The following is a 22951-nucleotide window of genomic DNA, read 5'->3' as shown; positions in this document are numbered from 1 at the left end:
CAGAGTATATAAGAATTGAAAATGTTTTGAAATCCATTGGAACAAAATAGCAGCGAGGAAGCTCAATTGGTTAACCCTGAAATTTTGGTCATTGTGTTTGACTGCCAACCACGCACAGTGTGGCCATATGGCAAAGGTGAAAGTCTGAGGCCAGGGACCCTGTTGAGAAAGGCCAAAGTTTCAACCTCCTTATTGTTTGGTCTGTTTTCTGCTGTTTCTTGGTCTCAACCTGTATTCTAACCTGGCCAGTCATAGTCAAAAATGTTCTCTTGATCTGCCCTTGGAACAGGTGATAGGATGTGGATAACCACTGTAAATCTGTCACCATGGCTGGAAAACAATCCCCAGCACCTGCCCTGCCATGTATGGAAAGCAGAACATTTATCAAGATCAGTCCGGGAGAAGCCAGTTTGGAATTTTTCCCAAAAGATAAGAGGGTAGGTTTCCACAAAAATAAACACATAGATCAATGGAATAGAATAGAGAGCCCAGAAATAAACCCACCCTTGTATGGTCAGTTAATCTAGGACAAGAATATACAGTGAAGAAAAGATAATTTTTTATGAGAAGCAAGCCCTGCTTTTTTTCTCCTTGTTCCTCACTCTTCAAGGGTTGCTCAGACTGAAAGAGTCTGCTCAGAGGAGGAAGAAAAAAGAAGGATGGTCTGGTGTCAGTGTTAGATAACGACCCTGGTCAGGTCCTGGGGACCACTGGAACATAATGGGCTGCTTTTATGAGTAGCAGAAAATGTGTATGGTGTGTATGGGTATGCCAGGTATTGAGGGTCAGCAATGATGGAAAGGAAGGGCACTGTGGGTGCCATGAGGCAGTTGTGGCTAGTGGACTGAATTGTGAACATGCAGGAGCAGAAATACTCCAGGAGGATTTTTACAGGAGTTTGGAAGCCTGCAAGAGCAGATGCTAGTACGAGCCAATGGAATTTGAGCAACAGCTGCTACAAGTTAACATTTACTGAGCATCTACTATATTGAGGTATCATGATAAATTCTACAGTCCTTAGCTCCATTAATCCTCCAGCAGGTCCTTAAGGAGGGCACTTTTACTCTTTTCTAACAAATGAGGAAACTGGATCCTGAGGAGTTTAAATAACTGGCTCAAACAATGGCTAAGGTACACATTGTTGCTCAATTTTGGAAAATTCTATTGGCTGTGTTTTCTTAATGGGAAGCACTTATAAGTAGGTGAAATCTTGAGCTATAAAGACAAATTTGGGTTTCTGTCATATCTTTTTATTTTATTTATTTTGAGAGAGAGAGAGAGAAAGAGAGCAGAAGCAGGGGGAGGGGTGGCAGAGGGAGAGGGGGAAGCAGGCAACTCACTGAGCAGGGAGCCTGAGTGGGGCTCAATGTCAGGACTGGGGATCATGACCTGAGCTGAAGGCAGACGCTTAACCAATTGAGTCACCTGGGTGTCCCTGTCATATCTTTGCCAGTATCTGGCTGTGTGGTCTTGGACATATTATACAACCTCTCTGAGCCTGACAGGGTTGTTGGAAGGATTAGGGATAATAGATACAAAGAAAAATGTTCCCTTAATGATAGTTATCTATCATTCAAGACCAAAGTCTAGCTAATGACTATGAATTCACTGACGAATTAGGTGCTGTATACTTTACAGCCAAAAAAAAAAAAAATTAAACTTTAACAATAGTCTGTGATACTTGATAGATTAGTTACACAACAAATCTTTTTTTTCAATATTCAGTTATTATTAACTCAATGCTATAGTTAATTATATGTCAACTTGACTGAGCCACAAGGAATCCATATATTTGGTCAAACATTCTGATGTTTCTGTGAGAGTGTTTTGGATGAAATTAACTTCTAAATTGGTAGACACCCCCCACCCAAAAAAAGAAAAAAATTGGTAGACAGTTTGCCCTTTTTAAGGTAGTAGGGCTTCATCCAATCAGCTAAAGGCCTGAATAGAGCAAAAAGTCTGACCCTTTGAAGAAGAAAGAATTCTTCCAACCTGACTGCATTTGGACCGGGACATTGGCTTTTTCCTGCCTTCAGACTTGAACTGAAACATCTTCCTAAGTCTTGGGTCTGTTGGCCTTTTGACTTGCACTGGAACTCTACCATTGGCTTTCTTGGGTCTCCAGCTTGCTGACTTACTCTGCAGATCTTGGGATTTATCAGTCTTAATAATCCTGTGCCAATCTCTCTCTCTCTCTCTCTAGATGGATAGATAAATATGTGTGTGTGTGCACACATCCTATTGGTTCTGTTTCTCGGCAAGATCTTGAGTGTATTTTCACTCAATAAATATTGACCTAATGAGGTCTGAATCCCAGGCATTAGACTCCAAGCCAGAGTTAAGGAGTGAATGAAGCAGTCTGGCATCCTGTCCTCATATAGTTTATAGTTTATAGCCTAGACTAGTTGGAGAAGTCTTGGGAACCTTAGATATTTAGTTGCAAATAATGAACTAAAATTGTAGTAAATGCCACAGAGAAAACATAGCAGGGGCTATGTGTGCATAAGGCAGGACCCTCTCCCACTTTGGGCTGCCTTGAGGAAATAACACATGAGCTGTGTAAGCTGAGACATTGGGTGAGTGGGCATGAATCTGGGAGCATGATTGGGGAGCATCCCAGGCAAAGGTGGTAGCACTTGTTCTTCTAAGTGGAGAAGGTATGTTGTGTGTTCCAGAACTAAAAGGAGGTAGCTGCAGTGGAGCAAAGAAGACAAGTTATGAATGAATAACCCATTTATTCCCTCATCTGCTATTTTTTTGAAGAGATTGTGTGTAATTGGTGTTAATTTTTCTTTAAATGTTTAATGGAATTCTCCAGTGGAACCATCCAAGCCTGGAGATTTTTTTTCAGCAGTTAAAGTTATAAATACAATTTCTTTAATAGTTAACAGGGCTAATCAAATGATTGATTTCATATTGTATAAGTTGTGGTAGTGTGTGCTTTTTGTAGGATTGGTCCATCTCAACTAGGTCCTCAAATTTGCATGTGTAGAATTGTTTGTAACATTCTGTTATTATTTGGATGTCCACAGTGTCTGTAGTAATATCCCATTTCATTCTTGATATTGATAATTTGTATTTTTTCTCTTTTTATTCTTCATCAGTATTGCTAGAGGTTTGTCAGTTGGTCTTCTAAAGGAGCTGACTTTTTATTCTAGTGATTTCTATTTTTGTTTTCAATTTTATTGATTACTCTTCTTATTTTTTCCTTCTGCTTTCTTTGGGTTTATTTTGCTTTAAAAAAATGTCTTGAGGTAGGATCTTAGGTTGTTGATTTGAGACTTTTCTTCTTTATTCATGTTAGCATAAGTACTACAAATTTCCCCTTGGCACTGCATTAGCTGTCTCCCACAAATTTTGATATGTTCTATTTTCATTTTCATTCAGTTCAACTTACTTATTTTTAAAGATTTTATTTATTTATTCATGAGAGACACAGAGAGAGGCAGAGATATAGGCAGAGGGAGAAGCAGACTCCCTGTGGGAAGCCTGATGCAGGATTCAGTCCCAGGGCCCTGGGATCACAACCTGAGCCAAAGGCAATGATGCTCAACCACTGAGCTGCCCAGGTGCCCCAGTTCCATGTGTTTTAAAAACATTTCCCAATCTATGAGCATGGAATATTTTTCCATCTCTCTGTGTCTTCCTCGATTTCTTTCAGAAGTCTTCTGTAGTTTTTAGGATATAGATCCTTTACCTCTTTGGTTAGATTTATTCCTAGGTATTTTATGCTTTTGGGTGTAATTGTAAATGGGATTGACTCTTTCTTCAGTCTCATTGTTAGTGTATAGAAATGCCACTGATTTCTGGGCATTGATTTTGTATCCTGCCACACTGCTGAATTGCTGTATGAGTTCTAGCAATTTTGGGATGGAGTCTTTTAGGTTTTCTATGTACAGTATCATGTCATCTGCAAAGAGAGAGAGAGTTTGACTTCTTCTTTGCCAATTTGAATGCCTTTTATTTCTTTTTGTTGCCTGATTGCTGAGGCTAGGACTTCTAGTACTATGTTGAATAGCAGTGGTGAGAGTGGACATCCCTGTCATGTTCCTGATCTTAGGGGAAAGGCTCCCAGTGTTTCCCAATTGAGAATGATATTTGCTGTGGGCTTTTCGTAGATGGCTTTTAAGATGCTGAGGAATGTTCCCTCTATCCCTACACTCTGAAGAGTTTTGATGAGGAATGGATGCTGTATTTTGTCAAATGCTTTCTCTGCATCTATTGAGAGGATCATATGGTTCTTGTTTTTTCTCTTGGTGATATGATCTGTCTATTGATTGCTTTATGAGTGTTGAAACAGCCTTGTATCCCAGGGAAAAATCCCACTTGGTTATGGTGAATGATCTTTTAATGTACTGTTGGATCCTATTGACTAGTATCTTGTTGAGAATTTTTGGATCTGTGTTCATCAGGAATATTGGTCTATAATTCTCCTTTTTGGTGGGGTCTTTGTCTGGTTTTGGAATTAAGGTGATGCTGGCCTCATAGAATGATTTTGGAAGTATTTCATCCCTTTCTATCTTTCAGAACAGCTTTAGTAGAATAGGTATGGTTTCTTCTTTAAACGTTTGATAGAATTCCCCAGGGAGGCCATCTGGCCCTGGACTTTTGAGTCGTGGGAGGTTTTTGATGACTGCTTCAATTTCCTCCCAGGTTATCGATAGGCCTGTTCAGGTTTTCTATTTCTTCTTGTTCCAGTTTTGGTAGTTTGTGGTTTTCCAGAAATGCATCCATTTCTTCTAGATTGCCTAATTTATTGGTGTATAGCTGCTCATAATATGTTTTAAAAATCATTTGTAAAAAAAAAAAAATCATTTGTATTTCCTTGGTATTGGTTGTGATCTCTCCTTTTTCATTCGTGATTTTATTAATTAGAATTAATATTGTGAAAATGTCAATGCTTACCCAGGGCAATTTACATATTTAATGCAATCCCTATCAAAATACCATGGACTTTCTTCAGAGTTGGAACAAATAATCTTAAGATTTGTGTGGAATCAGAAAAGACCCCAAATAGCCTGGGGAATATTAAAAAAGGTAACCAGAGCTGGGGGCATCACAATGCCAGATTTCAGGTTGTACTACGACGCTGTGGTCATCAAGACAGTATGGTACTGGCACAAAAGCAGACACATAGATCAATGGAACAGAATAGAGAATCCAGAAATGGGCCCTCAACTCTATTGTCAACTAATATTCGACAAAGCAGGAAAGACTATCCGCTGGAAAAAGGACAGTCTCTTTAATAAATGGTGCTGGGAAAATTGGACATCCATGTGCAGAAGAATGAAAGTAGACCGTTCTCTTACACCAGACACAAAGATAAACTCAAAATGGATGAAAGATCTAAAAATGAGACAAGAATCCATCAAAATCCTAGAGGAGATCACAGGCAACACCCTTTTTGAACTTGGCCACAGCAACTTCTTGCAAGATACATCTATGAAGGCAAGGGAAACAAAAGCAAAAATGAACTATTGGGACTTAAGATAAAAAAGCTTCTGCACAGCAGAAGAAACAATCAACAAAACTAAAAGACAACCTACAGAATGGGAGAAGCTATTTGCAAATGATGTATCAGATAAAGGGCTAGTAACCAAGATCTATAAAGAACTTATTAAACTCAACAGCAAAGAAACAAACAATCCAATCATGAAATGGGCAGAAGACATGAACAGAAATCTCACAGAGGAAGACATAGACATGGCCAACAAGCACATGAGAAAATGCTCTGCATCACTCGCCATCAGGGAAATACAAATCAAAACCACAATGAGATACCACCTCACACCAGTGAGAATGGGGAAAATTAACAAGATGGGAAACAACAAATGTTGGAGAGGAGGTGGAGAAAGGGGAACCCTCCTGCACTGTTGGTGGGAATGTGAACTGGTGCAGCCACTCTGGAAAACTGTGTGGAGGTTCCTCAAAGAGTTAAAAATAGACCTGCCCTACGATCCAGCAATTGCACTGCTGGGGGTTTACCCCAAAGATACAGATGCAGTGAAACACTGGGACACCTGCACCCCGATATTTATAGCAGCAATGTCCACAATAGCCAAACTGGAAGGAGCCTCAGTGTCCATCGAAAGATGAATGGATAAAGAAGCTGTGGTCTATGTATACAATGGAATATTACTCAGCCATTAGAAACAACAACTACCCACCATTTGCTTCAATGTGGATGGAACTGGAGGATATTATGCTGAGTGAAGTACGTCAATCGGAGGACAAACATTGTATGCTCTCATTCATTTGGGGAATATAAAAAAAATAGTGAAAGGGAATAAAGGGGAAAGGAGAGAAAATGAGTGGGAAATATCAGAGGGGGTGATAAAACATGAGAGACTTCTAACTCTGGGAAACGAACAAGGGGTGGTGGACGGGGAGGTGGAAGGGGGGTGGGGGTGACGGGGTGAGGGGCACTGAGGGGGGTACTTGACGGGATGAGCACTGGGTGTTATGCTATATGTTGGCAAATTGAACTCCAATAAAAAAAAATTAAAAAAACAAACCAAAACATTTCCCTCGAGATTTTCCTGTGACCCATGGGGTATTTGGAATTATGATATTTAGTTCCCAAGTGTTTGGAGATTTTCCTGTTATCTTTCTGTTACTGGTTTCTTTCTTTTTTTTTCTTTCTTTTTCTTTCTTTCTTTCTTTCTTTCTTTCTTTCTTTCTTTCTTTCTTTCTTTCTTTTCTTTTCTTTCTTCTTTCTTTTTTTAGAAATTTTAGCAATTTTTTAAAAGATTTTATTTATTTACTCATGATAGACATAGAGAGAGAGAGAGAGAGAGAGAGAGAGAGAGAGAGGCAGAGACACAGGCAGAGGGAGAAGCAGGCTCGTGCCAGGAGCCTGATGTGGGACTCGATCCCGGGACTCCAAGATGGTGTCCTGGGCCGAAGGCAGGTGCCAAACCGCTGAGCCACTCAGGGATCCCCTGTTACTGGTTTCTGAATTGATGGCATGTAGTTAGAGAACACACTGTGTGTAATTTCAATTCTTTTACATTTGTCAAGGTAGGTTTTATGACTCAGGATATGGTCTCTTTTAGTATATGTTCCATGCATGTATTCTGCTATTGTTAGGTGGATTATTCTTTAAATGTCAATTGGATTCTGTGTCTGGTTAATAGTGTTATTGGGTTCTTCTGTATCCTTAATGGTTTTGTGCCTTGTTGTTCCATTAGTTGTTCAGAGAAGAGTGTTGAAGTCTACAACTGTAATTCTGGATTTGCCTATTCTTTCAGTTCTGGCAGTTTTTGCTTCATTTATTTGGTAACTGTTACATACACATTTAGGATAATTATGTCTTCTTGGTAGATTGACCCTTTTATAATTATGTAATAATATTATTATCTCTGATAATTTTCTTTGCTCTGAAGTTTACTTTATATGATATTAATATAGCCACTCCTGGTTTTTTTGGATTAATGTTTGCATGTTTTCTGTACCTTTCCACTTTCAACCTACCTACATCAAATGTTTTTGAAATTAGTTTCTTATAGATAGCATATAGTTGGGTCATGCATTTTAATCCACTCTGCAAATTTATCTTTTTAATTGCTGTATTAGACCATTTACACTTAACGTAATCATTGATGTGTTACAGCTCATGTCTGCCATTTTGGTTTCTGTTTTCCATTTGTTTTGTTTCCTTTCTGGTTGTTTGTTTATTTATTTCTCTGTTATCTTTTCCCCACCCTCCTATAGGTTATCAAGTATTTTTTAGAATTTTGCTTTTTTACTTTGAGAGCATCTTTCTGTATAGCTTTTTTAGTGGTTATTCTAAGTATTACATTTAACATCACAGTCTCCTGGTATTAACATTTTATCAGTTTAAGTGTAGAAATCTTACCTCCCCTTCTCTCTTTTTACCCTGCCTGTTTAGAAGTGCCTTAAACAATCTATCTATATACATTTATTTATTTTAAAAAATATATCTACATACATTTAGGATCATATCAGACTGCTGTCATTTTTGCTTTAATTGTTAAGCAATTTAGAAAACTCGAGAAGGAGTGTATCTATTCATATTTTTACTTTTTTTGGTCTTCCTTTCCTCCTTCTAGATTACTTCTTTTATCATTTCCTTTACATTTAGAGAACTTCCTTTAGCATTGTTTTGGGGTATGTCTGATGGTGACAAATTTTCTTAATTTTCCTTCATTTTAGAATGGATAAATTTTTCCTGCATTCTTGAAGGATATTTTCATTTGGGTACAGAATTCTGGATTGACAGAAAGATATTGGCGCCATAATTTCTGATGAGTAATTTGCTGTTGTTAGAATCATTATTTCCCCTACAGGCAAAATGTCATTTCTTTCTGCTTTCAAGATTTTTTCTTTGTCTTTAGTTTTCAGATGTTTGACTATGTGTCTTAGAAAGGTCCCTAGTGGTTGTTCTTCTTTAAACCTTTCAGAGTCTTACATTTGTTTTATATATAAGATCCAGATTTTTTAGTTTTACTTAGTAGGAAGAATATGGAAATGCATATCTCCATTTGTCTGGAAGCAGAAGTTCCTAATGTAAATACAGACTATTTACTTGGTCTTTTATTTGGCCCAAAAAAGAAATGGATATAAATAAAACATTAACCTTCAAAATTGAATCTAAATGGAGGACTGCTGAGTTTGGGTTTTATAAGATATTGTGTACCAATATTTTTTGGGAGTAAGCCTCATGCCCTGGATTTTCAAGGGAAGTCTTGGCTTCAAGCACTTTTATTGTTTTAAATAAAAATTCACAAATTATAAAATGCGATTTCTTTCATGTGAGTAAACTAAAAATGTGAGAAAAAGTCCTATATCTGACCTTAAGTTCCTATTTTTATTTTGGAAAATGAGGTTACTTTATCTAGTCATGAGATACTGGTCAACCATAGGTGACTAACACTTACTTTGAGACTCTCTTTGACTAAATATTTGGATGATAGTTGAAGAAAAATGACAACAACAACAATAATAAAAATGAATATTTATGGGCTATTATACTATAAGCCGGGCTCTCTGGTAAGTTTTTTGATCACTGCCTCACATTAAATTCATTACAGGCCTATTCAGAAAATAGTAAAATGTCCCCCAGTTTACAGATGAGTAAACATGAGCTTAAAGAATTTAAGTAGTTTGTTTAATATCATACAGTCAGCAAATAGGGGGAGATGATTCTCTCTGACACCATAGCCCATGCTGTAGACTAGCACCAGCAATTAGAAATAATATGAACCACATACATAATTTAAAATGTCTCAGTAGGGGTGCTGGGTGGCACAATTATGTGTCTGACTCTTGGTTTTGGCTCAGGTCATGATCTCAGATCAAGCCCCACATCAGGTTCCACGTTCAGTGGGGAATCTGCTTGAGATTCTTTCTCCCTCTCCCTCTGTTCCTCTACTTCCTCTCTCTAAAAATGAATGAATGAATGAATGAATCAATAAATCTTTAAAAAATGTTCTAGTAAAAAAAAAAAATGTTCTAGTAGCCACATTAAAAAAGTAAAAGAAACATGTTAAATTATTGTTAATAATATAAATTATTGAGTCCATTATAACCAAAATCTTATCATTTCAACATGTAATCAACATAAAAATTATTAATGAAAAAATTATTAATGAGACATTTTACATTTTTTGTACTAAATCTTCAAAATCTAGTGTATATTTAACACCTACAGCACATCTCATTTTGGAGACTGAATTTTCATTGAAAATACTTGTTGTGCATTTACATTTCAAATAATTCACCATTGAAAAAAATAGATTCAACTACCCAAGTTGTTCCAAACATACTCAGAAATTCATCAACAACTAAATTCAGTGTAAGTTTTAAAGTTAAGTAAATTGAAATCAAATTCAATGGAAACAAATTTCTCAGTCACTGTAGCCATATTTAAAGTGCTCTGTAGTCACAAATGAGCTCTTTAGATTGCTCTATTACCTTGTCTGAATTCAGCTTTCCTTTGAGGGCTGAATCTCAGGGAGAAAAAAACCTTATACCATGGCCAGAAAGAAGGAGAAAATTCATGGAAGCAAAAGGAAGGATCAGTCAAAGGTGAAGAGAAAAGACCTTTCTTTTTGGCTGCTGTTGAAGTTAAAGTAAGTTCCAGAATGTTAGGTAAGTAGGGAAGGAAGTAAAGGTGTTTTCTTCCATTTCTGAGAATGTGTCCTGTGTGCCTTCTATTAAACCTTGCTTTTCAAAGAGAGCTATGTCTTTATCTGCAAAGGATTAAAGCCAAATGAGAATAGCACTTGGCTTCCAACAGAGTAGCTCATCAGCTGAACGAAGTCATGAGCTGTGTCCCTAAGTGCTTAGTTGTATAGTAAGGTATTTAAGTCAAAGCTGAACCTTCTACCACAAACCTTGAAATGGAAAAGGTCTCAGATTTTTTTATTATTGTTTTATAGTTGTTCATGGAGGTCTCTTGGTTCTGAAACATGTCCTAAAGCGGCAGAAATTATACCTTGGTGCTAAGCAGTAGTTCCTGACTTTATTAAAAAATTTTTTTTCTGACCTTTTAAAACTCAAATCCATTTCATAGTAATATATAATTTCATTAACCCTCTTTGGAATTAAAAAAATCATTGTATTATTTTTGCAAAGTAATTAGAAAGTAAAGAAATATTTTAAGCTAAAAAATCAATTTTAGAGGTATATTATTATTTTATTGAAATATATTTTAATATGTTCTGTAATATTCATAATACATACAAAGACCAATTTTATCTTTTCTCTACTTAACAAATGATAGATGCTATTTAATTTGCTCTAAGTAAATTATATAAAGAAGTATTACTTGACAAATGAATATAAAAATAACATACCTTGTTTGCTTTGGACACTAGATGTACATTAAAATGTAGGTTGAGATTTGACTGTGCTAAATCAGCACCAATAATACTATTCAATATGATGGTTGGAATTCTCACATTTTGTGCTTGAAAAATAAAATCATCACTTTACAGTAGTCCCCCCTTAACCACAGATTTCCTTTATGCAGTTTCAGTTACCCGTGTTCAACTGCAATCCAGGAAGCAGATGATCATCCTTCTCATGTATTTCAGAAGGTCAGTAGTAGCTTTACAGTATGTCATGATGCTATTGTCATTCCCTTCACTTCATCTCATCACATAGGCATTTTATCGACTCATATCATCTCAAGAAGAAGGGTGAATATAGTACAATAAGATATTTTGTAGGAGAGTGATCACACTCAAATAACTGTATTATTCTAATTGTTTCATTATTGTTGTTAATCTCTTACTGTGCCTAACTTATAAAATAAACTTCATGATAGGTATATATGTATAGGAAAAAACATTGTATACATAGGGATACAATGGTGGATACCCATGGTTTTGGTCATCCACTGGGGGTCTTGAATATATCCCTTGTGGATAAGGGCAGTGGAATGACTACTGTAATTTGATCATTTTTTGAGTTCTATTTCTATAAGAAGAGATAGAGTGAGGGCTCTGGGCCCTCATTAAAGGGCAAATACATGTCCTTTGCATAGAGGTTGAGAGAGTGTGATTTGGAGCTGACATTCTGAGTTTGAGTCTGACTTTGCCACTTACCAGCTTGAGAGCTTTGGGAAGTTACTTAAACTCTCTGTCCCGTGTTTTCCTTCCATACCTCCTGGGCCTGTTGTGATTAAATGAGTTCACATATGTAAGGGGGCTTATAACACCTCTTGGCTTGTGAGAAAGCCTCAATAAATGTTTATTAAATTTTTATTTATTGTTTTAATGTTCATTAATTCAAATGGTTTATTTCCACCCGGATGTTCCACTCAATGTATCTAAAGTCAAATGTATCAGTTTACCTTTTACATTTGTTCTTCATGCACCTTCTATAAAAATCAATGCTACTATCAAGCAACTTATCACCCTAAAAGCCCATGGTTCAAGTTTTCCTCTACTTACTCTCCTCATCTAACCATTTGCCAAATGCTAACTCTTTTAGCTGTAATTTCTTCAAGTCATTTGCTTTTCTCCCTTTCTAGGACCATTGCCTATTAGCTATTCTGTCTCATTTCTTACTTCCCCTGCATTAATTTTCCATACAGCATAGCACCTAGCTACAGCCTAAGTCTGAGTAAATTCTCTCCCGCTGGTACTCCACTGCCTATGGGGTAAACCAAAGTTTGTAGCGTAGAATGAATATGAGAATTCTGTTCCTACTTCTCATTCATTCATTAAACAAATACTTACTGAGCACTTAATATATATTAACCTAAATTCTTGCCATGCCTACCTGATGCTTTTGCTGAACACCATACTTCTTGTAATTTCTTGAACTTATTTGCTATTTCTTATCTCTCCGGGATGGTTCACAAGTTATTTTCTACTTGGAATGCCCTTTCTCAAAGTCACTGACTGTCTGAGCCAGGGCTCAGATTCATGTTTCCTGGCTCTCCCCCAGTTTTTCTGTTTGCCACACCTCAATTCAGGACCAAACTCCTGTCCTGTATCAACCATAAAGTGGGTAGTAACCTCTCAATAAAAGTTCCCTGAAACAATGGATGCTATGATAATAACCAGACCAATTCTTAGAGCATTTTTACTTATGGAAATTATTACATATCGCATTCTCACCTATTTTCCTTTTAGTGAGTTTCAGATTCTTTAATCTTAGAAGACCTTTGGGGATTATATGATCTTTATTGTACAATGTGGAAGGAGAGATGCCGTGTCTCATATTGATCTAATACATGGGTCTGGACAATGGGGCTAAGATACCTGATGTATTCTCTGTCCTTCAACACATCTTTGACTGAGGCTGGAGAAGCATAAAGATAAGCTTTTGGATGATTAACTCTTATTTTCTCTTCTTGAGACTGCCATGGCCCCTCTACCTTAGGTAATCATTCATATATTTACTGATTCAATTGGCAAACCATGCAGTGTCCATTTTGAATCAAACATTTTCCATAACTACCTAATGTGATGCTACAGTTCCCTGGTTTATAAGCCCTTTTTTCTTCCCCCAAAGATTTCACCCATAGGTGTGGGTTGTCTACTTCTTTCTCCTGGGTCCTGTCTTTGACCACTTCTCATTGTTTTATTCCTACTCTTCTGCCTTCCCATCCTACAGACTGATTTGTGGCCTAAAAAGGCTTTTTGACCTCCCTTCCTCTTGATCCTTCTATAGGTAAATAAAGGAATATAGGAATTTTTATAGAAATATAGGAACTTTCATTCCAAAAGTAAATATAGGAACTTTCTAGGACATCTCTACTGAGAACCTGGGTATAGACAGTGTGTGTTTGGGGGATGATGGTGGTATAGGTATCAAAGTAGAATTTAGGGGCTTTGCTTAGAAGTTAATTTGACCAAATCTTAAGTTACAACATGCTAGGAGCTCTGAGAGAAACAGGAGGGAAAACATGGCATAGAATAAATTCCATAAACATTTTTAAAAATCCCCTAAGGATTAGTTTGGATATGAGACTAGGAAAACAAACAAACAAACCAGTCCTGGGTTTAAGAAGAATATATCATGTGTGCCATCCAGCTGCTCTGCAAAGACTTTGCTTAAGAAATACAGTGCCTGCTGTTGGAGGCAGTGGATTTAAATTTGCAGAGCATCATTTTTTTTTTCCTAGGAATAATTATTGTCTTGCCTCATCTCCAAAATCCATGTGTGACAATGACAGAGTGAAGTTGAAAGTACAAGAAGATTAATTATTTTAATTCTTTTGTTTCTAAAAATGATAATTTAACAGCTGGATTCTCCTTAGTTCTCCTTAGTTTTAGGAGGAAAAGAGATTCTAAGAAAGCTTTGAGCTGTTTTGGCTTTCCCTCAAAAGCTCTCCTAACTGGCGTGGAAAAATAATAGCACTGGTGCCTGGTCTGGCATTGACAGATACCCTATCTATATCATTTGCTCTAACTCCCTTCCTATCTTCTCCCCATTCTTCTCCCTCTTGCCATTCTTTCTTCTCCATTTTTATTCCTTCTCCAAGGCCCAGGTTTTGTCTCTAGATGTCATGATATCACTCAAATGGGAGGTAGTATTGACATGACTGTAAACTCTCTTCTCAGGCTAAGTTTGCTAGAGCCCCAGCCTGCATCCTCCCTGCCTCCCTGGCTTAACTTCCTGGCATGTTGGGGTCCTAGCACTTGTCTACTTGGGCTGGCCCAGTCTTTCTCAACTTGTTATTTCCAAATCCTCCTCACATTTTTGAGATATCTAAGTAGTGCCCATACTGTCAATTCCTTCATAGTTTTAATTTGATTTACTTAAAAAACTTAAACTTAAATCAATGTCCCATTGCTTCTGTATGTCCCCAAACATTTACTCTCTTTAATGTTCATGAGAAGGACATAGAGAGGACTTTGATCAAATAGGCCTTTCTAGTTCCTTATTGTCTATCCTGCCTAGTTCATATTATACTATAGTTGTCTATGGTAATAACTCTCTTCCTGAAGCAGGTCCTCTATCTAAATTCTTTTAGGCAGTTAGGTGAAAGGTCATAGTTTCTTCCTGCATCTTTTGGGCCTTGATTGTTCTTAGCTCAAAATAATTCCCATGCCAAAGTGGCACATCTTGGGGCGATTTGTTCTAACCCCTACACACTCAAGAAATGTTTATTGTTTTACCTACTACTCTTACTGAGTCAAAGAATGAAATTTGAATGATAGGCCAGCTTGCCTTTGTATTTGGCAATGTGCTAAACTGGGTGATTTGGTCCTTAAAACAGCCAACCTCTCTCCCCATTTTATTGACTTTCCTAGAGCAACACAGTTACCAATGATAGAACTAGGGTTCAAACTCATGTCTGTATGATTCCAAAATCTATGTTCTTAATAACCAAGATGCTAGATACATTGATTTCTTAAAAAGTCAACCCTTTTGAGATATACTTCACATACAATAAAATTTAGCCACTTAAACATATATTTTGGTGAATTTTGACCAATTGGTATGCCCATATAATTACCAACACAATTTAGATTTCATCCCTAGAAGTTCCCTTGTGTGCCTTTCTTTGTCAGTTTCCTTTGCTGTACCTCTAAGTTTCTGTCCCAGAACTTTAGTGACTATAGTCTATTCCTTTTCATCGCTGAGTAGTAATGTCCACACAGTGGGGCAAATTTTTCTTACCCCTTGCCTGTTAATGGATATTTATTTTTGCTGTATCTCAGTCCTAACCATTTGTCTCCATCTCTGCTAATCACCGAGGAACCAGCATCTCTTGCTTGGACTACTGTGATTGCCTGTCTAGTTGATACCCCAGTCTCCGTCATAGCCCCACCAACTGATTCTCCACTCTGTAGGGAGAGTGATCTTTATAGGGGCAAATCTGATCAAGAATCATCAACTGACTTTAAAAGTCTTCACCCCAGGATAAGGATCAAAATCTGTATTTCAGCTGGCCATGTCCTGTATTGCCTAAGTAGGACCACCTATCCTTCCTACTTGCACCACCTGTCTTGTGATTGCTTTGCCTAATGGCTCATTGCCCTCTGGATATCTTTGACTTTCTTTAGATTCCTCTTATGCTCCTTGCTGCTTGTTACTCACAAAAGCCTCAAGGCTTCTGCAGTGCAGTTTCTATCTGAAACTGCTTTTTCTGTCCCCCAAACCTCCTGGAAGCTCTCTGCTCTCCCCATTAGTGCCTGTTACTCTTTTCAACCTCCACTCAAATCTTGTTTATTCAGGGAAGGGGTTTTAACCCTCCCAGTTGGGTCAGCTCATTAGTTTTCTCAAGGAATTGTATTTCTTTTTTCCCTCCAGGGTACTTTCTCAGTTTGTCATTTTCCCTTCCCTGGTGGGATTGCAGTCAATAATTAGTACCTGTTTCACAGTGCTCAGAGATCTGGGCAGGTAGAGTCTGTGTCTTTTTTACATCCTGTTGATTCACGGTGCATTGCTCAGTGCTTGGCACATAATAGACACCTGGTAAATAGAAGTTAAATGAGTAAACAAAAGAATTGAAACTTAGATCTGCCAGGGTCCCCATGAACACTTCCACCTGCCACCAAGGGAGGTAAAACTGTTACTGACCTATGAAAAGGAGGCATTAAGAAGGACATTACATTTTGGGAGGATTTATTTTATGCTAGGCAAGGTAATTATCTTACTGGTGGTATTTGGGAGAAATAGTGATGTATCTATCTATGTGCTTTGAACTTTGGAAAGAAAATTGCCTTCTAAGAGAGCTAAACTGTGAAACCAACATAAAAGGAGTCAGATTATATAGGCAGATTACCTAAAAGGATGGAATACCTTCTAGGCCCCAAGGCCTTGACTATAACAGGTTTAAAGTTATTCTCAGAGATGAAGAAAGAATGAGTCTTCCAGAAAGGGGATTAGCCTCAGAGGAAGGGTAAACTAAATTAAATTATGTCTGGGAGGGGCTATCTGCAGAGCAAAGGACTGGACCCATCAAGCCCTAATATGAACTCTTCAGTTCTGATTACACTAGAGATGCCATAATCTGCCTTCTTACTGGTTCTGTATTCATTAAGTAGCCTTCTAATTATAATCCAGTTTCCATGCAGATTGGTTCACAAGGAGTGAATACATCCGTAAACTAATCTAGTCTCAGGTTTCCTTGGTGTGTTATATGTCCTTGTAATTAATCATTTGGCATTCTGGTGTTGAACATGGATTTTGGTGATAAGCTTGGTTAAGGGGAATTTGTCCTAAGGACATGGCTGTGTTTTTTCAGTATCAAGTTCCTGAGGCTCTCTAGTCAGTAGGCCAGGATCTGGAGAGCGGAGAATTCACCCTGAAAGTGGTGGGGGGGTCAGTTTGGGTTGCCTATTTTACAGACCAATACACTACTGTTCCTGGAACGGTACCTTACTATGATAATTAATGCAGAATGTAGGTCACCATTCAATCTGCAAATTTATTGATGTGCTTTGGGTTTATGATTAGGAATGCAAGAGGAGGGGTAAGATAATAGTTGACAGCTACTTAAATGTTTTGTATTAGAAATCTGCACTTGGAGCTCCATGTGTTCACTTTAGACAAAGCACAATTTTGAGTATTAGAGAGTTGTTTTCACAGTGGCCTCTGTTTTTTATAGGATGAAAAATAGCTACTATGTATGAATTATTTACAAAGGCAAATATTACAGGTTCATTAGTTAGATATTAATCATTGTATCTTTAGCAAATAGACTTTCTATGTCTCAGTTTCCTAAATGTAAAATGGGAGTAATAATAGCAAGCATTGTCTGAGTGTCTGCTTTGTGCCAAACAAACAGTGTTTTATATGCTTAACCTTAGTATTAGTTCATTAATTCTCAGAAGCAGTCTAGGAGATAGATGCCATTGTATGATGATTCTGCAGATGAACAACTTGTCTAGGATTATATAGCTAAGTAAATGGGAGAGTTTTAAAAGCCAAGCAGTGTAGCTCAGTACACATCCTTCTGAACACTTCACTATCTCATAGAATTAAGTGAGTTAATACACATAAAGCACTTAGACCAGGGTCTGGCTCACTTTAAGCTTCAATAACTGTTAGCTATTATTATTATCAATTTGTTTTTATTGCTTAATTCTGTCGGCTAGGAAGAATGGAACTGGGATTGAAATCTTCTGTATCCAAGTCCCCTGCCCCCAGCCTTTTCCATGATCCTTTGCTGCTGTGCATGTTTCCCTAAGGAGAACCAAAATAAAAAAAAACACTTCAGCTCAAATTACTCTATTTGAAACTGCCTGCATAACAAAAATCATGCATTTAAAAACCTAAGATATTTTCTTGATTCTGCTTTACCCTATTATTCTGAACCTTTCTTCTTTATTCCCTGTGCACTCCTAGAATTGCTTCACCACCTTTAACCATATGAGAAACCAATTGTCTATAGGGACCATGTATTTTGAATCTTGTGACAGCCTTGCCCAAATCTTAAGGACATTTATACATGATATTTTTATTGCTAATATCTAAGAAAATGGAAAAGTTCAGTCTGTTAGGAAAGGCAAGATTTATAAGACTATTTATGGTGCTGGGAATCATATTCTTTGTTAGTTGGAACTCAGGTTATAAGATCAGGAGAGATGCTTTTATTATTCCCTTGCTCCATAAGCCAAAGAGAGGAATAAGATGCTTCAGCTTATAGCTGACATCTAAGATAGTTTGTATCTATAATAAAAAGTCAGCCACAGAATGAAATTTTTTCCAAAAAGGCATTATCATCCTGAGCTCTTTAAAGTACAAACTACTTTTCATGGAAAATAGGATTAGGACTTAAAACCAGGTTGGAAACCACTTTCTCATTGTGTTGACCAAATATGTGAGGGCTTTCTGTGGGTGACACAAAATGATTTTCAGTAGCATTGGAGGTATATTGGACCAGAAACTGGCTTTTCCAATAGTAATAATATTTTCTTTTTTCTTCATCAGTTAATCAGTTGGTCATCTGATTAGAAGCTATTTAGCTCATTTTAGTCTTGGTACCTATGCAATATTATTCTGTCATAGAAATTTAATGTTTTGCCAGGAAAAGATTTGAGTGAATTGTTTTGACATTACTTTAATGAGGCATTTCTGTGGGATATTAATCTCACTATATACATGTGGGTCATTTGAACTTTTCCTGGCATTTTTGGGTACATTCTTAGGGGTTTATAACAGTTCAGAATTAAATAATCTTGGCCTTAGTTTGGACTCGGGTATCTAGAAATTCACTGTTAAAAACCACTAATGAGAGTGGAAAATTCAATAAGAAACCATATCTTAAGGCCCATGGCTAGAAAGAGCAGACAGTGGTTGTAGGCAATAAAGCTCATCTCTCTTTTCCCTCCACTAATAGTTAACAGTTTTATATTTGAAATGCAATCAATGTGTCTGCTTCCCTTCTAAAGATGCTGACAATAATTCATTGTGTAAAATAATAGACAATTTTGTTTTAACACTTAAACAAAGTGAAGGAAACACCCTCTTTGTCTTTTGGCCAACAAATGCTCTGTGGCTTCTTTCATTTGCTCTCAGTAGATTATTTCAGTCTCTAGATTCCAAAGCAAACACAGCTTTGAGAATGGGAGCCAGGCAGGACGAATCAGGCAATGATTTAAAACTTTCCATGGCCTCTAGAGTGCTTTATAAAGGCTTCATTTATTTATTTTAAAATTTCACAGGAAGAGCTGTTATCACAGATTCATGATAAAAGAATGGAAAAATCTATGAGTTGTGATTCAGGTCTCTGTGTGTGCCCCCGTGTGTTGTTTATTGGAGAGGAAAGAGTGTATACTTAGGATCTGGGTTTGAGTCCTGGTGACATCACTTATTAACTGTGTGAACTTGGGCAAGAAACTTGATCTATCTGGACCTTGATTCTCATCTGTTAAATATTCACACTGCACATTTTAAAAAAGTGAGGTGTAAATCAACTAATCAATATGAAGAGCCACAGTGGTGCCAGACACTTATGTAAATTATATATTGGAATGCTATTTGACTATTCTATAACACCTTTGTAGAATGACCCACTAGATGTGGGTGACACCTCTACTGGAATCATAGCTGTCTAAAATCAGATTTCTGAAAAATTTCTCAACAATGAAACCATAATGTATAAAAGATCAGTCATACTTTGATATTTCTGGCCAATGTAGAAGCATAAATTTTATAAATGAGATATATTGTACATATAGAAAAATGTACAGATAAAAAATGAACAATTCAGTTTGTTTTGACAAATGTACTCATTGCCAAATCAAATTATAGAATATTTCTTTCACCTGAAGAGTTCCTTTGTGGTCCCTTTCTGGTCCATACCTGCTCTTTGCAGAGGCAGTCATGCTTTTGATTTCTATCACTACAGATTAGTTCTGTCTTTTCTAAATATTGTATAGAATATACTCTGGTTTCATTCAGGATAATTATTTTGAGATGTGTCCATGCTTTATCAGTTTGCTCCTTTTTATTGGTAAGCATTATCCCATTATGTACAGACATCACACTTGCTGATAGATATTTAGGTCTGTCACTTCCAGTTTGGGTCTATTATGGATAAATGTGCTATAAACATTCTTGTGGGGATCCCTGGGTGGCGCAGCGGTTTGGCGCCTGCCTTTGGCCCAGGGCGCGATCCTGGAGACCTGGGATCGAAACCCACATCAGGCTCCTGGTGCATGGAGCCTGCTTCTCCCTCTGCCTATGTCTCTGCCTCTCTCTCTCTGTGACTATCATAAATAAATAAAAAATTAAAAAAAAACATTCTTGTGCAAGTCTTTTTCTCTTGAGTAAGTGCCAGTTTCCCACCAGCAACTTATGAGACATGAGGCTGCTCCACATCTTCAACACTTGTTACTGTCAGTCATTCTAGTTTTAGTCATTCTAGAAACAGAAATCTTTGCCACCTGATTTAGGTCAAGTGGTTTATAGCAGTTATTCTTAACTTGAATATCTTGAAAACAGTATTGGGACAGGATTGGTTTTGAAGTTTCATGAAAAATTTATTAAAAAACAGTAATAGTAACAGTTTAAGCACTCAAGCTTATGAATAGTTTTGTTTACACTTTGAAGAGGATTCAAGGTTATCTCCAAAATAGAATGACTCTGAATTATGGGTATCATGATATATATATATTTTTTTCCTGAAAGCGATAAAAGAGATAAAGTTAATGCTACAGAAATGATATGTTATAGACTCTTTTTTTTTTTTTTGTTATAGACTCTTAACTATGCTTGAATCCATAGCAAGTGGAGGTTCTAGGTACACTCTTAATACCTTTAGCAACTATGAATTACTGAAAGAGAGGTTGAGGAACCCAGGGGCAAGCAAGTAAAATATTTTCACAACCTAATAAGACAGTGGGTGGTCTAGTTCAGGTAGCTTTATTTACCTGTCCATTCATCCATCTATCTATTCATTCAAAAAATATTTATTGAGCACCTGGCTTATACCAGTAACTAGCCTAGGCCCTGTGAATACAAGAATGGCAAAAATGCAACGAAATGTTTTAGTCTAGTGGGGTTAACTGACACATACATAGATGATTATACAATAGTTGGTCATCACCTAAAACAAAGAGATCAAGATTATAAGTTTAACATTATGATTTTTACAGACATCACAAGAGAACCCAAGGATGACCTAGTGACAGTACTTATTAATTTGTTCAACAACATTTGTTAAGCTCCCACTAGTTATTAGGGACTTTGTTGGTCACTGAAGGACAAAATGAGAAAATAGTTTCTGTCCAGTGGGTTTTAAATGCTTGCATACTCAAGAAAAAAAAGAGAGTGCTTGTTAAAAGTACAGATTTACTGATTTAGTAGATAAGGAGTAGTCAGTAATCTGAATATTCAAAAGGAATTCCAGAATATTTTGATGTCTCTGGTATATGAGCAACCCTTTGAGAAACATCATAGTCTATTGGTGAAGAAAGACATAAATACTTATATGACCTCATGAATGAGCAATAAATTCTCAATAAATGAATGAGAGGACAATAAATCCACTCCTACCCCCAGGAAAACTAAACCTCTTGTCATTATTGTGTTTGTCTAAAGGTGATTGAGTAACATTAGCATTATGTTTACATTGTAATCATCAACAGTTAATTTGTGCCCTGCTGAATTCAGACTCAAGATGGCAACATCAACTATTACCTGAATTTCCAGCCTGCCCTACAAATATTGGACTGCCAGTCCCCATAATTGTGAGAGCCAATTCCTTAAAATAAATCTATATATATTAAAAAAAAATCCATCTAGCAATAACTGACTCTGCTTCTCTATGGCAACACTTGGCTAGGGCATTTATGTTCCAGTTTCCTTACCTGGCACAGGTGCTCATTTCTCTAATATGTTTGACCTCTGTAGGCAAATGTAGGGTTCTGACATAGATGATATAAGATGAGGTCTTTTTGGTATTTAATGGGACAGGTCAGATTAGCATAGGAAAGAATATGGTGCCTATCTTCTATTCCCTACCATCACTTTTCCTCTATGTATTTAAAACTAAAAACAATATCAAACCATACACAAGTGTAGGTCAGTTCAATAAAATTCAGATTTTTTTCACTCAAGGTAACTTCCTGAGTACTTTTTGGGAAATAGTAATTCCTTTCCAAAGTAATATTTTGGATGCTATTGCTTTGCTGGTGTTGCACTCCATAGTTCAACTTGGTAGGTCTTTGGGGACACTAGGTTGCCTCCAACTTGCAGCATTTCCCTTCACCCAGGTCTCCCTGTACTCTGTCTGTATCCCCAGTCTGGAGTGTAGCCCCAACCCCAGCTTGTGTGATTGCAGCTTGGATAATCCCTGTCTATTTTGAGCCCTTCTCTTCTCAGACCTCAGATCTTGTCCTCGGCTCCTCTGCAGCTCTAGAGCCCTGGCTATGGGTGCAGAAATAAGTACAGGTCTCTCAGGCAGAGGGAACCACAGCTAATGCTCAGGAACTGAGCTCAATGGGTTTGCATGTAGAAGTTGGCAGTGACTCTGGTTAAGAGAGTGTCCCAAAAAGGCTTTGAATTTGTGTCATGCCTGAGGCTAGAGCCTCTGCAAGTATTATCTTACCAAATCTTCACTATTAATCCCATTCTTTGGATGAGGAAGTTTATACTCATGATTTCTCAGTTAAGTGGCAGAGTCTGGCTTTGAATCCAGGTTTGTGTGACTAGTTTTGGTGCCTTGTTTGGGGGATGGAACTTGGACAGTCACTCTTGCCCCATGGAGACTGAGCAGATCACAGGGAAAAACTGCATGTATAGTAAGTAAGCTGTCCTTTCTCAATTAGCACAGTGATGTTAGGAACATGAATCCTTTGGACTGTGATAAGGAAGAAGACGTTTAAGGGCAACAGGTAAGATCTCAGGGCTCTTTACTGCTTAAGCCTCTGAGTTCTGTTGTAACAAGTATTATCAAACTAGGTCTCCTTTCTCCTTTGTTTTCAAACTGATTCTTGTAGCTAAAAGCAAAACCACACAATTCTCTTGTTCTTGTTTCAATATGAAATGACATCCATAAAGGCTATAGGAAAGC

At 37.2% G+C, this 22951-nt stretch overlaps 1 protein-coding gene across 1 annotated transcript in view; it reads left to right on the top strand.

Moving 5' to 3' along the window:
- Window positions 1-294: 294 nt before the first annotated feature.
- EEA1 (early endosome antigen 1) overlaps window positions 295-22951 on the top strand; it is a 411681-nt gene continuing 389024 nt past the window's right edge. Inside the window, exons 1-2 of the mRNA XM_049093901.1 lie at window positions 295-437; window positions 10997-11063. Coding sequence (XP_048949858.1) covers window positions 298-437; window positions 10997-11063 — 207 coding nt within the window. The 5' untranslated portion in view covers window positions 295-297. The remainder of the gene's footprint in view (window positions 438-10996; window positions 11064-22951) is intronic.

The sequence above is a fragment of the Canis lupus genome, chromosome 15 (assembly GCF_003254725.2).
Source record: "Canis lupus dingo isolate Sandy chromosome 15, ASM325472v2, whole genome shotgun sequence".
NCBI lineage: Eukaryota > Metazoa > Chordata > Mammalia > Carnivora > Canidae > Canis > Canis lupus.
The sequence above is the reverse complement of the archived record's forward strand: the minus strand, read 5'-3'. Positions and strand labels throughout refer to the sequence as shown.